The sequence below is a fragment of the Aptenodytes patagonicus genome, chromosome 1 (assembly GCF_965638725.1).
Source record: "Aptenodytes patagonicus chromosome 1, bAptPat1.pri.cur, whole genome shotgun sequence".
Lineage (NCBI taxonomy): Eukaryota > Metazoa > Chordata > Aves > Sphenisciformes > Spheniscidae > Aptenodytes > Aptenodytes patagonicus.
Window position 1 is genome coordinate 157,824,199 of NC_134949.1, and position 15,970 is coordinate 157,840,168.

At 36.6% G+C, this 15,970-nt stretch overlaps 1 protein-coding gene across 2 annotated transcripts in view; it reads left to right on the forward strand.

Moving 5' to 3' along the window:
• CCDC138 (coiled-coil domain containing 138) overlaps window positions 1-5,678 on the forward strand; it is a 40,447-nt gene extending 34,769 nt beyond the window's left edge. For both annotated transcript variants that reach the window (XM_076328914.1, XM_076328915.1), the window contains 2 exons: window positions 4,192-4,330; window positions 5,463-5,678. In XM_076328914.1, coding sequence (XP_076185029.1) covers window positions 4,192-4,330; window positions 5,463-5,634 — 311 coding nt within the window. In that variant the 3' untranslated portion in view covers window positions 5,635-5,678. The remainder of the gene's footprint in view (window positions 1-4,191; window positions 4,331-5,462) is intronic.
• Window positions 5,679-15,970: the final 10,292 nt, after the last annotated feature.

The following is a 15,970-nucleotide window of genomic DNA, read 5'->3' on the forward strand; positions in this document are numbered from 1 at the left end:
CCAATTTCATTTTTCTAAAATAGTTAATAAAAACAAAATCTGTGCAGAACTAAACCACCAAAATATTTTAAAAAGTGAAGCTTATATTGTTTTAGTTCATCAGCTAGACATGCATTTAAATTATATGCTTGTTTTGTACATTTTCTGATTACTTAGAATATATTCTGCAAAAGCTTATCTGACATTAATATATAAGCAGTGTACAAAAAGTCCATTTAAATGTGTGCCTTTATCAGTTTGCTTTCACATAATTGAACTTTGCAAAACTTTAGAAATTATTTCCACTTTGGCTTTTCTGTTTTATAGTAAAAATCCTTCTGTCTTAAAAGTAATGCATATCGTTTATGTTGGTTTGTAAACTTCACAGTCAAAACATTCTTACAGCGCATATATATATGTGTGTGTGTGTATTTTTTTTTTAAATTAAATATTTTTAAGGAAACAGTAAGAGCAAGGCAGCAAAGAAATGTCCAGGTCAGCTGAATATGGTATTTGTTTACCCCTGCAGAAAAGGAATGTAAAGCATTTTATGGCTATTTAAGGATATTTATAGTAATAAGTTGTAGGACCGCCCTCTTCATCCCAGCAGTCTTGTTACCTTCAGATCTCTCATGAATCAGAGTTCAGCTGTGTCAGAAGTCATGTTAAATGAGAGGTTTCTAAAGCTATTTGTTGTTTTAACAGGCAATAGAAAGAAGAAAAACCTTTCTTAATTTACTTCTTGAATGTCAGTGTTCTCATACATTTATTTACACTTTTCTCTTCTTACCTTTCTCATAAACATCTTTGCTAAGTAAGAGATACTGTGTGAGTTTTTGTTGTTAAAACAGACTTCATCAATGGTGCTGTGCAGATTGATAGGACTGTTTCTGTTTCTTGGGAATAGGCAGTCATTTGTAGGAACTCTAGCAAATTGTAGAAGAATTTCTATAAAGTTGTAGCTCCTGAGTGATCACGTAATTTTTAGTCCTAGATTTTTCTTGCTTTAGAGAAGCTTATCTCTTGTTGCTGTCTGTATAGAAATTTTTACTTCAAACACTCTTAAGTGATAGAAATGTTTTGCTACAAAGTGCTCCTTAGATGGTAGGATTGTGTTCATTGGGCTTTGCTTATTTGCTGTTTCTGTTTGTAGTTTTGTCGCCTCTTCCCATGGATTTTAACAAGTTAGACTCACTAGGGCATGATACCATCATACCAGAAGTGAATTCGGGGTTAATTCTTTTTCCAGGTTTAATACACTGCTGGATGTATTTAATAAATTCAAAGTTCTGTCGTAGAGAGCAGTGGCTCAATAAAGAGTCTTGAATCTTGAGTGTATGTCAGTTATGTATCACTCAGTTTAGCACATACTCTGAACCCATCAAAGGATTTTCTACTTGCTGTAATTGACAGATAGCCCTGAGTTTTTGATGTCACAATTTCTGAAAAATAATACAGCAAAAGTAGAGAAGTATTAAAAGAAATATTAAAAGTGGTATGCCCTGAGTAACTATATCCTGGGGACTGTGTTTGTACACGCCAAGGGCAGAATGCAGTCAACAGTGACTTCTCTTGTTGGATTCCTGACAAATTTGTTCAGTTCTGTTACCTATTGAGTTGTACATTAGAATAAGCCCCCATTCCCGAGTTAAATTTTCCTTAGAGAATATATTCTTTTCATCTTTTGTTCTTCTTGTTGTTGTGAAATCAGCATTCTACTGGTCCCTTGTGATATTTGATAAAAAGGCATTTTCAGGTCAATTCAAACATATCTGGTAAATGGTTTCTTTATATGTATCTATTTTGTATAAATATGTATTTATGCACATGTATAAAATGTATTTTTTCAGCATGAACCTTATTTTTCATCTTAAGGAGGCTGTGCCCTTTTCTTTGTTCCTTTTAGGAATTCTCCTGTAACTTCCAGTCTTCAATTAATTTGCTTTTAATGTATTGTGGTATCTGCAGATCTATAGATATGCAATCGTAGTTCACTATTCCAGTATCCATGATATTTTTATAGCTTAGAAGCTGTCAATGGTACTTAATGCATCACTTCAGTTATAGCATTCTATCCTTAACTGAAGACCATAAGCTAAAATAAAATGAGAAATAGTATCTTTAATGACAGAGAATAAAAATATATGTATACTTATCATTTTTTTAGTATATTTTTTACTGATTACTGCTTACATTTCTACTTTACTTTCATTCTAGTTTTATATTTATTACTGTTACAATTTTGAGACAGCAAATTGTAACTGGAAATACTACTAAAAGGGAGAGGAGAATATGCATAAAACCGTAGGTGGATTGAACATGGTAGAAAGAATGCAAGAAACATGGAAGTAGAAGTAAACAGAAAAATAAATTAATTTATAACCATTTATTGCCTTGATAATGTATGTCTCTTGGAATAATTATTGTTTTGTGTTGCTTTGGGTAAAGAACAGAGTACACTTCAGCTGTGCAAACCACAAAACATCTGCCTGCCTTTTCCAAACTTCATAGTACATCAGTTGTCATCTTGCTTTTTATTGCTGCAAGGTTGGCCCCTTGCTACCAAAGTCTATTATCCTGCATCTGTATAGTGTCCATCCACACATTCCGTTACATATTTTGTGGATTCTGCCTGTTGAATACAGCCTTTTAAGTCAATTCTGCCAGAAGCACCTCCACTGAGAAGAGAGGAAAGATTACATGTAGCCATAGCTTCTCTATCTGTGCTAAAGGCATTTGCTATTTCTCGGTCTCTTCTGACAGTGTAAACCAGCAAAGGCCCACGAATCTCGTTGACTTCACTGTATAGTATAATGCATGATAAGATGTACTCAGCATGGGGGTGTGTGTGACACTGGGTCATTTGTTGGTGTAGTCAAATGACATGCTATTGTTCTGCAAAAAATACAGGTTTTGAAAGATCTTCTTCCTAAGAGTAAGGTCTAGGAATTACTGGGTCCTTGTTGAATATTCAGTGTAAATGCCCAGCTCTGAGAAAATTAGTTGTTTAGGCTCTCGAGCTGACTTTAATTGCCAAGTTGATTTTTTTTAAAGCCCTATTCCAAACAGTTTTCTGTAGCATTTCTTCTGATTTTGTATCAGTAGGCCTCCTGAAATAAATTAAAATCTTGAATTCACTCCAAGGCTACTTGTTGTATTTAATAAATTGTATGTCCTTGGACAAGGAAAGGGAAGATTTTGACCAAAAGATACATCCAGTCCTCTTTGAACTGATAAAAGCATCTTGACATCCTATTCATAAATTACAGTATTCAGTGTATGTGCGAAGAATTTTTTTAATGTCTATGTTCATTGGTTTATGCTTTAATTTGCATATTGCCATTTCTTATTAAGTATAACATTAAATATTTTTAACATTATGTAAACATTAGAATATTTTCCTCACATCTGTATTCTTCTAATGCAAATGGCCTATGCTATATGAAAGACTTAATTTTTTTAAAAAAAATCTATTTTTTCTTATTTTCTTTATGGTTTTGCTATAAATTAATCTGTAATATCAGAACCAAGAATGAGATAATGAGGGAACAGATTTAACCTTAGTCTGAAGTGATTAGATTTTGGGGAACAGGATAGAGGGTAATGTTATACAATGTGACTTAAAAATTCATCCACTATTTTAAGGGAGTTTTGTCGGTATTTAAGTGTTCTTATGCAGCTCTTACTTTTACCTCTCAATTATTATTTTGCCTGTCTTGAAACAGAGTACAGTGACGGTATTTTGATAATGAAAGGCTGTCAGGCATCACATGTAGCTTCTACATGTACTATCCTGGTCCATGTGATTTGCAGCAGCTTAAAATATTTCCTTGTGAGTCTTTTTGCATGGCTTAATGTTCCCCTTACTTGATCAAAAGGAAAGAACTATGAGAAATGAGCATTGAATAAACATGTTCAAGGTAAGAATTTTTATTTGGGTTTAAAGTGGTTCTGTTTCCTGTTTTCCTTTGTTCTCAAGGGAATAGGCCTTGTTTTAATACAAGGGTTGGTAATGTCAGAACTCTTAGGAACTTGCATTTTTTCAGTTCCTAGTTTTACCTGAGTTTTGCATCACATGCCCAGCATAAACTGAACTATTTCATTGTTCTAATTGTTGCACAACATGAGGCATTTAAAGCCCTCTCAAGGTATCAGTAGCTTTTCCCTTCACAGAGCTCTGTGATACAGTTTTTAAATTATTTTCTTTTACAGGTTCCTTACAGCCTTTCCTGGAAGCCTGCAGTAATGAATCCTTCTTCCGTACTTGCTCTGTATTGCTTCGAAGTTCTAAGCTAGATATTCAGATTTTGGAAAAGCTCTGTGTTATACTGCAAAAACTCTCCAGAATAAAGTAATCCTTTACTACCGTTATTCTGTTGGTTATTATTAGATCAGCACACTTGGGGACCTTTATCTTTCTCCTTTTTCAAAAACTCATCTCTGTTTTGCTGTTTATTTGCTCTATCATGGACAATGCTGGACTTTCTCCATTAGCAGTTAAATTTAAACTCTTTGTGTCACAGATGTGTCAGACAAGACTAAATTTGCTTATAAATCCAGTTAATTTACAGAATACAAACTAAACAAAAACCCACAACCTAGCCTAAAGAGGAAATATTCCTTATGTATGCAGATGACAAGAATGCTTAGAAGAGAACCCTTCTTTTCTTTCCCCTTGACCTTCAGTTTTACTCGGTACTTGGTGGTAATCTCCTTTGAAAATTTAGCCTCATCTGTGACTTGCATTGAAGTTTCATTGGTTTTTATGTACTTCAAGAACAAAATTTAAAGTCTTGAGCCGTTTAAGCCCTTTTGGGAATGTTAATCTTTATAAAATATGTTCCCGTTGCTTGCTGGTTATTAGTTTATCGTAACAAAGGTCTTCATCATATCAGTAGTAATGTGCTGCTGAGTTCCATTGGTGCATTATGTAATGGGATTGTTTCATTTATAAAAGCAGGTATCTAAACCGAGCCATTTTTTACATTAGACCTAAAGTTGTTGACAAAACTGAGGTTTTCATTTGACTTTATTTGCAACAAAATTGAACTCTAGGAAAAAAAATATGTTTTCCTATAAAGTAATCTAATATAAATCATAACTTACATTGGAAATATACTAAAAGTAAAATTTGCTCAGAAATCCTAATTATTTAATTTTTTTCATTTATTGTTTCTGGAATCTCATTTCACATTAGTGAAACCCTGTTACAGCCTTTCCTTGAGCTTTCATTATACTACATGTAAATACCACTTGCTCAAGTGAAATGATAGTTTTTGGTGATTTTTGCCTAGAATTTTCTCACTGCGCATTGATAACTTTCTGCTTAGAGACATTGTATGCAACGTAGAAGAATTATAGGAAGCTCCCAATATAATGCACATTTTTCTTCATGAAAAAAGGAATTTCTGTAGAATCTTTAGTGTTTAGATGAAATCTCTCAATTTTCAATTGACAATTATTTTATGTAAAATCTTTTGCAGGAGCAATAAGAAGATGTTTGAATTGTTTACTCTTCACCAAATGATCCAAGAACTACATAGGACTACAAATCCAGATCATGCTTTCCTCTATATAAACCTCAATTCAATTCTGTTGAATTTGGGATTGTCGAGGAGTAACTCTCTTACCTCCAGCCTAAGCACAAGTCACTAGCACTGTCTTTCAATCTAAGTATTGTTCTGTGTAATTTCTGTCTGTAATTGTTCAAGTAATTCTGCCTATGTTACTTGAAATTTGGATTTTTTTTTTTTTTTTTTTACTGTTTTCTATAAATAAATTAAGCGGAACCTCAGTACTGTATAAGTTACTCTGTATCATGTGGAATGTCATTGATATTTCCCTCATTCATGAAAGGAAAAAGAAAACTTGCGTACTACGCTAAATGGCTTTCTTCAATCCTTTTTAAAGAAGTGAAATAATGCTGCTGTTCTGAATGACTCATGCGATCTAAGGAATTGGATTCCCTGAGTAAGCAGATCAGAAATACCAACCTTTCTTTACAGGTATGAATCTTAGTTACCTTTGACTCTTCAGAGAGTTTTATGAACTCATTTATTTATTTTATGGTTGCTAAGTAACAGGCAGGTATCTTATCAAATTATCTTTTGAGATAATTACAGTTTTAATGATTAAAACCAGGGTTTGATTTAACATAACTAGATGTGTTGAATGAAAAATTTTGTTGTTTTGATTTCAGAATGTCTTAGTGTTTGTTTGATCTCTTCCTGTATTTATGCAACATTTAGTATTTTATCCTGCTTTGTATTAATTTCTAGTGTAACTTTGGGTTGTAATATCTCTGAAAATGTAAATAAAAACATTTCTTAAAATGCCTGGCAATAGTAATCCCTGATGTAAAATTATTATATTTTATTTTTTCTGCTGTATTTTATATTAATTTGCAGTGCAATCCTCATTTGGTCTCTTAGTACCCACATTTCTTTTCTGAGTGTGATGAATATATTTTTTGTCTGCCACAGTTCGGTGTTCAGAATTCCTTACACATAGGAAATAGGACACTTTTTAAAAATTCAACTTATTCTTCCATTTCTGATTTCTGATTTGTACTGTAACTACTGAAACTCTCTAATTGTAAAATTGAAACTGCAGTTAAAATTTAAAGATCCGCTGTATGTTAGTCTTTGACTAACCCTGGCAGTCAGTACAAAACTTCAGAGAGGTTTACTTCTCATTTTCATACATTTTTTCTTGGTTTTCCTTTGTATTTTTTACCAGAAGTCTTTGAACTGAGTCTTTGAAGTTGAATTCTAACGGCAAATATTTTTCTAGCAATTTGACTTACATTTCTGACAAGCTTTCCTATGAAAAGGAGTCTACACCAGATTTGGCACTGAGTATGTCTGGAGGAGAGAGCAAGCAGTGTGGACTCTTTGGGTAGGAAACCAATTCTAGGTAATTTTTAAATAACCCTAATGATAGCTAAAAGCTTTTGCTGACAACAGATTATGTTTTGGAATAAGTATTTCTTCGTCCGTAGTTTCGGTTTTCTGTCGGATTTACCAGCAGTGCAAAAGCTTGCGTATACCTTTGGCTGGAGACAAAATCCTCTTACTTAGGAAGTGTGTTCCCAGTCCTCTTGAGCTGCTCCGTCTGCTTGGGCATTAAAAATACTAGAAAATTAATAGCCAAAAGATCTATAGGAAGTTGTTAGGGTTCCTATATCCACGGGAATGTTGGTTGTGCTCTCGGCTTTCAGCCTTCGTCGCTGCTGTTTGCTAGTCTGCTGATCTTCCTTGTGGTACCAGTTTAACACAACGTGTTCATCTAATAACGGCAAAGGTAGTGCAGTAACAGAGGCGCGCAGAGTACGGCGTAGCTTTCACTGTTGGTCCCTTGTGTTTTATATGCAGTAGTGTTTGCAGTCTGAAAAGATGAATCACTGTTAGTTTCAAGTTCTTATGATCTAGAATGTTGCTGTTAAAATGCAAAAAAAAAGTTTTTTGAATCTGTTAAATGTTAATGTAATTAAATTGATTGATGAACTAAGGATGAGACTAATGATTTTGATCTTAAGTAAATTTTAACTGAGCTGTGAAGAAAAATACAAGTTCTTGATTTCACATTCATATTACAGTAAACAAAAAGTATCAGAAATAAAGAAATAAATGAACTATGCAAATGAATATGAAGTGTCTTGTGAAGAATAGATACTTCTATAAATAAAAAAGCTATAGTAAAGTTCCAAAACGTGCATGTGATTTTTGACTCGGGGTATTAACTCTTGGGTAAAAAATGAACGTCACAAATACACTCTGGTAGAGTCATATGGAGGCTAGACTTGCGATGGTAGAAGTGAATTTTTTTGAAGCCGGTTGTCGAGAGACAACTTACAGTAGTTCCTTAGTACATGGTCATAAAACCTTTCAGTGAAGATCTTTAAAGAATATAAACCATGCCATGTTTTTTCCCGAATTTATTGCTAATTAATCCTGTTAATGCAGAAATATTTATGAAGCCTGCTTATATCTAGAAAGGTAAAACAATGATGAATTTGGAATTGATTTTATTTGCCATCAGATTTTCAGTTTGCGTTGGATTGCATCTTTAAACGTACATGGGTTTTATGGGACGTGCGGACTATAAATACAAGTGAAAAGATTGTCTCACAACAATATGATTTCAGGATCAGAGACTTCAAGGAAAATAAAATGTCAGTCTACCAAAAATGGAACTGAAATGATCAGAAATAATAAACTGAATGGAGATTTAGCTCTATTCTGCTTCAGTTTGTAACTGATTATCTAAAGTAACTAAGCGACATAATAATGGTGTCTACCTTAGAAGCGTAGATAACCTAGCTTGGCTTTGTCGTGAACAGGCAGAAGTAGGTACCAGGATAAGTATCGTACCAAAATCACAATTATTTCTGTATTTCTGCTTCTAAATATTTGGTATATCAAATTTTGCACGCACCTGCTTGTTGCACTGTCTTGAACATCAATCTTGTGGGCCAGCCCACCCCGGTTGTCCACACCGGTCCCTGTTGTGACCTTGCTCAAACATCCCCATCCTGTTATCGTTCCCCTGCGTGACCTTGGCAGCCTCTGGGGGGAAGGGGAACAGAGGAAGTTGGTTGCATTCCCTGCTGTCTTTCGTGGAGTTGGGTTGGGTTGGGCTTGGGAAGGGTAGATTTCTGTCGAGTTGGCCGCACTTTGGGCATCTCTTTGTATAGTCTTGCCTTCTCAGATGGAATCTAGAATTTCCTGGGGGTTTTCTGCTTTTGCAGCATTTGGGTACTGTAATAGGAGCATGAATTTCAGCTGCTTTAGCCTTCTCTCAGAAGACTATTGTCGGGGAAAGCTGGCTGGGGGAGCGGCTGCTCGGGGACTGGCTGGGCATCGGTCAGCGGGTGGTGAGCAATTGTACTGTGCATCACTTGTTTTGTGTATTATTATTATTATCATATTATTATTATTATTATTATCATTTTATTTCAATTATTAAACTGTTTCTATCTCAACCCACAAGTTTTTCTAACTTGTGCTCTTCCAATTCTCTCCCCCATCCCACCGGGTGGGGGGGAGTGAGCGAGCGGCTGCGTGGTGCTTAGTTGCCGACTGAGATTAAACCACGACAACTATCTACAACAAGAGGCATTTGAAAAAGCTAACTGTAACTCCAGCTTTTTCCCGCGGTTCCCAATTCCCGAAGGAAACGTGGTTTATGTCATCACTCTCTGTCTGCGTTCCTGAAAAGGGATACGCTATCTTGAATATGCCAGCCACCTCTGGCCAGATTTGGCAGCAGGCAAGAGAATATTAATTTTCAACCTTTTTTTTTTTTTTGAGATAATTTGAGGAGAAGAGAGAGACCTTATGAATACTTGCACTTAAAAGAAAGACAGGGACTCACACTTTCTGGCAGCAGCCAGCTGATCAGTCAGAACATGTAGCTTCAAACTAGCTACAATCTGCCATGTCTTGCATGTAGGTCTCCAGAAACGATTAACTGCCATCGCTGGCATGAAACAAAGAAAGTTTCTGGTAGTCACAACCTGTCACTTTACAGGAAGATAAAGAATTGACCCACAATTTTATGTTGCTGGTTTTGGGAACAGCTGTGGGAGTCCTCACTGGGAAAGTCAACAAGACTATCGCACCTGCTTATGTCAGCATAGTTTTCATCCCAGAAAAGGCTACCAAACTCGAAGAGAAATAATTTTTTTTTTTTTTTTTACAAACCCATCTATTGTAGAATTGTAATTGCCCTTGCTGTCTGTCGAAGGCTTCTTGTCGATAAATGGGCAAGGCAATGTTTCAGACCCAATCTACAAAGTCTGGATTTGGCAAATCTGTAAGAAAGATCGTTCCCTGGACAGGGGACAGTTGTATTTGCAGAAGCTTGACAGATCGAAATAAAGTAGGCTAACATTACCCAGCCTGCACAGTTGTGCTCTGTTTCTTCATATTTGTGACTTTCACCAGCTGAAAAAAGGTCTGTCTCTTAAAGCGGGATTTCACAGTTACCTTCCAGTTCTCCTGAACTTGACTGGCTTGCATCTTTTTTGATGTTACATAACTGAATTTAATATATTATGGGAAAAAATTTCTTCTGGCAGATAAATTAACCTGAAAGGTGAAGGTACGCTAAAGGCAACATGTTTCTGAAGACCTTTTATTCATGATCAGCATCAATGTCTAAAATATATGATTTAATTTACCAGACCAGATTTAAAAGGGGCTGTAAGCAGAGCTCATGATTCAGAGCTACAACAGTGGATCCTTTAATTTATACACTGAATTTTTCACCTAAGACTTCTACGGCTTCAGGGATTTATGGTCTGATAGAAAGCATTTATCTCCAGGATAACGTATTTAAATTTAGTCTAGAAAGTCTGAAAATTTGACCTATGAAACAATTTGGTAGTCCTCCACTTTCCAAATGGTTAGAGGAACTGCGGTGGCAAAGCAGTGACCCCTTGTGCTCCTCTTAATGATGCAATGCTCACATGGTCTTGAAATTCACAAAAATTATTTTAAAAGTAGTAGTGCTGTGCAGTGTTGTGATCCTACCTTTGACGTCCCCCTGAGAAACGCTGTGATGGGCAAAGGCGCCTTTATGTGTTATACTGACAGTGGTAGTGTGCCGTGTCAAAACCACCACTAGCCATTGTCAAAAATAGATGCGTTTTGGGCTGATGAAAGCCTTTAATGCCGTCTTCTGACCATGGTTAGGAACATTCCTGTTTATTAGACTTCTGGTTTTCACATAATTTTGAAATCAAGTATATTTATGACTGCCTGATCACTTCTAGAAGAGATAACTTCGAACAAAACCACTTACGGTTTACTTGCTTGTAGCTACTTTTTTTGAGTGAATGGTCCTGAGTTGAAATTTAAGAGGACATAACTCACAAGACATTCCGATCTCTAAAGTCACACTGAATTACCTGAGAAAAAGGGATCTGAGAAGCCTTTTTTTTTTTTTTTTTTTTCCAAAAACAATTCTCTCTGTGCCCATTACCAAAGGATATTTAGAATGATCCCAAGGAATATTTCCCTGAATATACCACATGCCTCTGATCACTGCAACTTAATGGTAAGTAACTGCTCTGGTAGACGTACACAAGCAAGGGCTGTGAACTCAGCGGCCAGGACACTGCTAACAACAGTAGCTATGAAAGCTCAGCATAGGATAACATTCCTGTTAATAAGTTTACTTTAAGGTCATCTTCAGCTCCATAAAATGGCATCCTCAGTGCAGTTAGTTATGGAGAAAAGAAATAAAGATAATCTGTCCAACTTACAGGAATGAAAAAGTATCATGTGGTACAGGAGTTCAACAGGAGCATAATGTTCCACCCACACATCAGCTTTTTGGAAAAGCAGTGTGCCTTTGAAGAAGGTCGGAGATAACTAGTGCTGCCAGACTGGTTTTTGTCCCTCAGAAGAAATAGTATTCTAGTATGTGGATTCAAGAGCTATTTATATAAGAAATGCAAATAAACAGAATTTCTCTGTTCCATGGTCCTTCCCAAAATGTAGCAGTTTGATGTCCTCCTCCACATTGAAGTGTGACTGTGATTTTTTTTTCACGGCAGCCTTGCACACTAAGGCCAAATTCCAGAAACAGATGCCTAACTCTACTTCCTTCCCATTTCAGTTGCCTTTCTACTAATCGGTCTTCAGTGTAACCTCCTCCTGATTTTTCATTTACTTCTATGTGGTGGATTAAATTAGAAAATCATTGTGTATTCCTGAACTGTCTTGCAATACTAATTTGAATCCTATTACAAGCTCGTTTTTAAAGCAGCCTCTCTCACCAACTATAAAAAAATGAATTCCCTTTTTTTTTTAATAAAAGGTGTTGGACAAATGAGATGCCTGTGTGTGACCTGTATAACAGCTAATCACTGACGTCTTCTGCAGCAGAGCGTGCAAAGGCTTCTTATCATTCTTCCATAATATAAGTATTCAGACAGTCTAGTTTCACAGAACACTGGCAAAAAGGAATCAACATTTTTCTGTCCTTGAAGAGTGGTTGATAGTGATAAATTAATGCCTGAGGTAACAGGTGCTATGCATTATAAATCATATCACAATAAATAATCAAAAGAGCTTATTTGGGTGTAGGGGAGATAGAATATATATGCAACGTTATATGTCTAGAACTAGATATAGACAGATAGTGCATTCTTACCCTGTTTACATTAATATATTTACTGGAACATGCACTAGGAAGCCTATCCAATACATAACAAGGGCATGAGCTCTCTTTGCTTTTCATTATCACAGAGAAGTATAGAGGTTGCTTGCAGAAGAACGACTTCTGCACACAGGAGTCATTGGTTTACCTCTGGGTCATGATTTTCACCTGCAACAGTAACGTTTTTTTCCCACCTCTTAAATACACCCTCCTTATAACAAAGCAGGACTTCTAAACTGTATGAGACTTTGAGTTCAACGGGGAGAAATGAAGCTGGCATGCCTTTTCAGCTCATCCTCCAACCCATACTGCTCGGCATTTGCGCACGTTACCTTTTTGTTCATGGATAATGGATTAATGATCCCAAATTATAGCATATGGAGGCAGTCAGCTGTTGTTGCTTTATGCTGCAAAGCAGAGACGCATCCTTTTCAGCCCATCTTACCTCTGTCATTTCTTTTTATTAATGTCATCAGACCGGGACCATCAGGTATCAAACACCATGTAGAGGGCAGCTCCTGACCGCAACCTAAGATTAGAGCGAGTCTGCAAAGTCCGGCAAGTTTCTCTAAGGAAAAACTGGGACGATACTGGTCAGGCTAGGAAGCTGGGATTAGGTGGGAAAGGTCTTGCAAGGTAGTAAGTATTAATCTTGCCCGGGAGGAGCTTTCCACAAAGTCACCCAAAAGGCTAGTGACGGAGCTGGGAATAGGTTTATCTGTAGACACACAGTTAAGTGCTCTCTCTAGTAGGGCCTGCTGATATAAAACAAAAGAAAAACGCCCTAATGCTATTTTTATAATGGCCGTGACATGGGCTGTAGAAGTCCTTGCGGCAAAACCTTGAGTTGACCAGAGCTTTGTATGACTCTCTTAAATTTTTTATTTTAAGTAAGCATTTCCAAGGACTTAAAGGGTCTTTTCAACTTGAAAGCTGGGTTTTATCAGAGTATAAAGAAGAACAATTATCTTTTAAGAAAAAAAAAAAAGCACATCAAAAAGGAAATAAATTATCTTGTCGATAATTTTCTCCCTGACTCGCTCATTTCCTTAGGGGTTGGGTCTTAAATTTTATTCTAACTCTCATAACTTTCTGTTTGCAGCAAATTCCGTGTGTCTCCCCTAATACCCATAAACATTCATCTAATTTACATCACAACTATTTGAGGCCTTGTCCTGTACCCGCCCCTGCCCTTACCAGTGGTCTCCCGTTCCCTGCTGTGCTGCAGAGTCTCTGCTTTCTCACTTTGCCTCCCAGCCTTTCCCACCTTGCCTTCTCGAAGCCCCTCTTGCTGCTGGCATGCTCCTTTGCTCTGAAGGAAGGCACAATTTTTCCTCTGTCCAGAGGAAAAGCCTTTGTGGCAATCAGGACAAGGTAAAACAGTGGCATTTCCACTCTGCTGTGAAAAGGCAGCCTTTTAAAGGAATACAATATTGCAATGTAACTGGGATTTTTTTGTTATCTTTTTTTATCGCTAGGACGCGCCTAGATTGTGTGGCATTTGTTGTGATGAGTAAGACAACAAACTTCCAGGGATGATCAAAGTGGATCTGTAGCTGTGTAAAGACATTTTATGGTTAGTCGAGTTAAAATCACTGTACCTGAGCACATACACTAATGTAAGTAACTATTTTTTTCCCCTGTTCAGTCTGGTCTTTCAGCATTACGTTAAAAAGCTCAGACCAAGATAATGAGCGTTTCCTAAAGAAGTGCTGTCAGGAGCTGAAAAAAAAAGTCTTTTCGAAAAGCAAAAATATAAATTGGCTTCTCCACACCGAAAGCAGGATTGATATTTTGCTCTGAAGAAGACAGTCTGTAGTTGATCAATTGCTTGCCAGAGAGGTGAAGAGCCACTTCTAAGCAAGGGTGGTCATGTTTGCTTCAGAGTTTGGATTGTTGAAGTGAATTTGGTTTCAGATTGTGTGGTAAGAAATGTGCTTACATTTGAGGTAAAGTCACTGCAACAGGTTAAAAGCTTTAACATTCTTATATGAAAATTCGGAAACTTCTGTTTAACCTCTTGTTACAAATTCCTTATCATATTTAGGATAGCAGAGTCAATCATAACTTTACTCTAACCTTATATGAGCTGAAGTTGCTGTAAATACTAAGAACATTATTACACAATGCCAGAGAAATTAACCTTAAGTACAGATTCATCTGATCCAACAATTCCCCAAAACAGAACACCAATTAACATAATTTATAATAGTTTCATGTTCATCTTCATTCTACGCTTGCTGGCTGCAGCTATTTCAGAGATGTTACCGAGCTGAAATACAGTCACACACCTGAAATTCATTGGCTACTTGGTAAAAGTCAACTCATCTAACCTTTGACAACTGTAGAATAAATGTTTGCATCAAAGCTTGTCACTCCAGGTTCTCTTTATAGTCTAGAGACACTATAGCCTATGGTTTGAGGATGCAACCCATCTTGATTATTTTAGATGTCTGCTTTAGCGCAAGATGAATCTCACTGCAGACACCTGTAGTTGCATAGGTACATCCCAGTGTGCTGGAAGCACTGCACATGAATCAAACATTGAAAAAAAAAAAGAAGGAAAAATTGAAACAAAGACGACATCCCACAGAAGCCGTCAGGTGGTTTGTTTTTGATATTTCTGTGTTTTGCTTCATTATTTTGCACAATGGAAGGACGTGGGTATTTTATGCAGATCTGAGTTTGTGCTTTGTCAAGTTAAACCTAAGAAGCCAAAGTTTCTCCTTTGGGTGGCTGTCCATAAGCACATTAAAGCAGAGAATGCTCGAGCCTTTCAGACAGCAATCTGTTTGGATGCAGCAGCGCCTGTTGGAGTGTGCTTCACGCTATGTTAACTCCTGCACATACAGTGCGGGGAGTAAAAAGGCAGTAAAGTGAAACTCCGAACGTCAGTTCCTCCCAACCATCTGGCAAACTCAAAGCTTTTGCTGCAGTTTCTGGAGCCTTTCTCTCCTTTAATCGTTGGTGGAACAAGAATGTATTCATCGTGCTGAAACCAACAAATGAATCCAAATAAACAAAATCCCAAACTGTTTTTAAAGTAGGACAGTGTTTCTTCCATTTAGAAAATGTTTGATCTGCATGAAAAACTCTGAATGTCTTAGCCTAGTCATCAGAGTCTGGGGGAAATGCAACTCGGTGCTCTGTTTTTTGTAGAAGCTAGCGGTTCTGCTGGTGGTGTCACCAGTACAGCCTAAAATCGGATGAACATAATTATCCTGTCATGCAGTGAAAGCTGCCAGTTAAGATCTCTGATAATGTGGTGTAGTACTGCTAATTTAGGAACGCAAAATGAAAACACGTTAATGAGAGAGTATTGCTACTGTGAGATTACTCACCAGCCTCACAGTCTGTACCAGCTCTCAGTACATACATAATAACTTACAAACGGTTTCTCCAAGGAGTTACTAGGAGTTTGGCATTTTCGTAGCACCTACAAGGTGAAATATTGAACCAAAACTATGTTGACAAAGGAAGAATGGTTTCTGCTTCAAAAGTTTCCAAAGTGTGATGCAGAGAAGTAGTATCCTACAGGAATGCAAAGATTCCTTCACATATGTTACCTAGACACTCCCATACCGCAGGAATGTGCCTGCCAGCCCTTGGCTAATTCATTCAATTACAGATTCATAAGGCAATACATGATTTAATCAAAGAAATGGCTAATACAACTGTTTGACCTCTTTCTTTTATTGGCATATTTTATGTTCATACTTTACAATATAATAAGTTATATATACAGCATTAAAAAAAAATTATTAGAAAGTAAGCTTTGGCAAGATCTACAGGAAATTTTTTCATTCCTGTACATCTTTTGTGT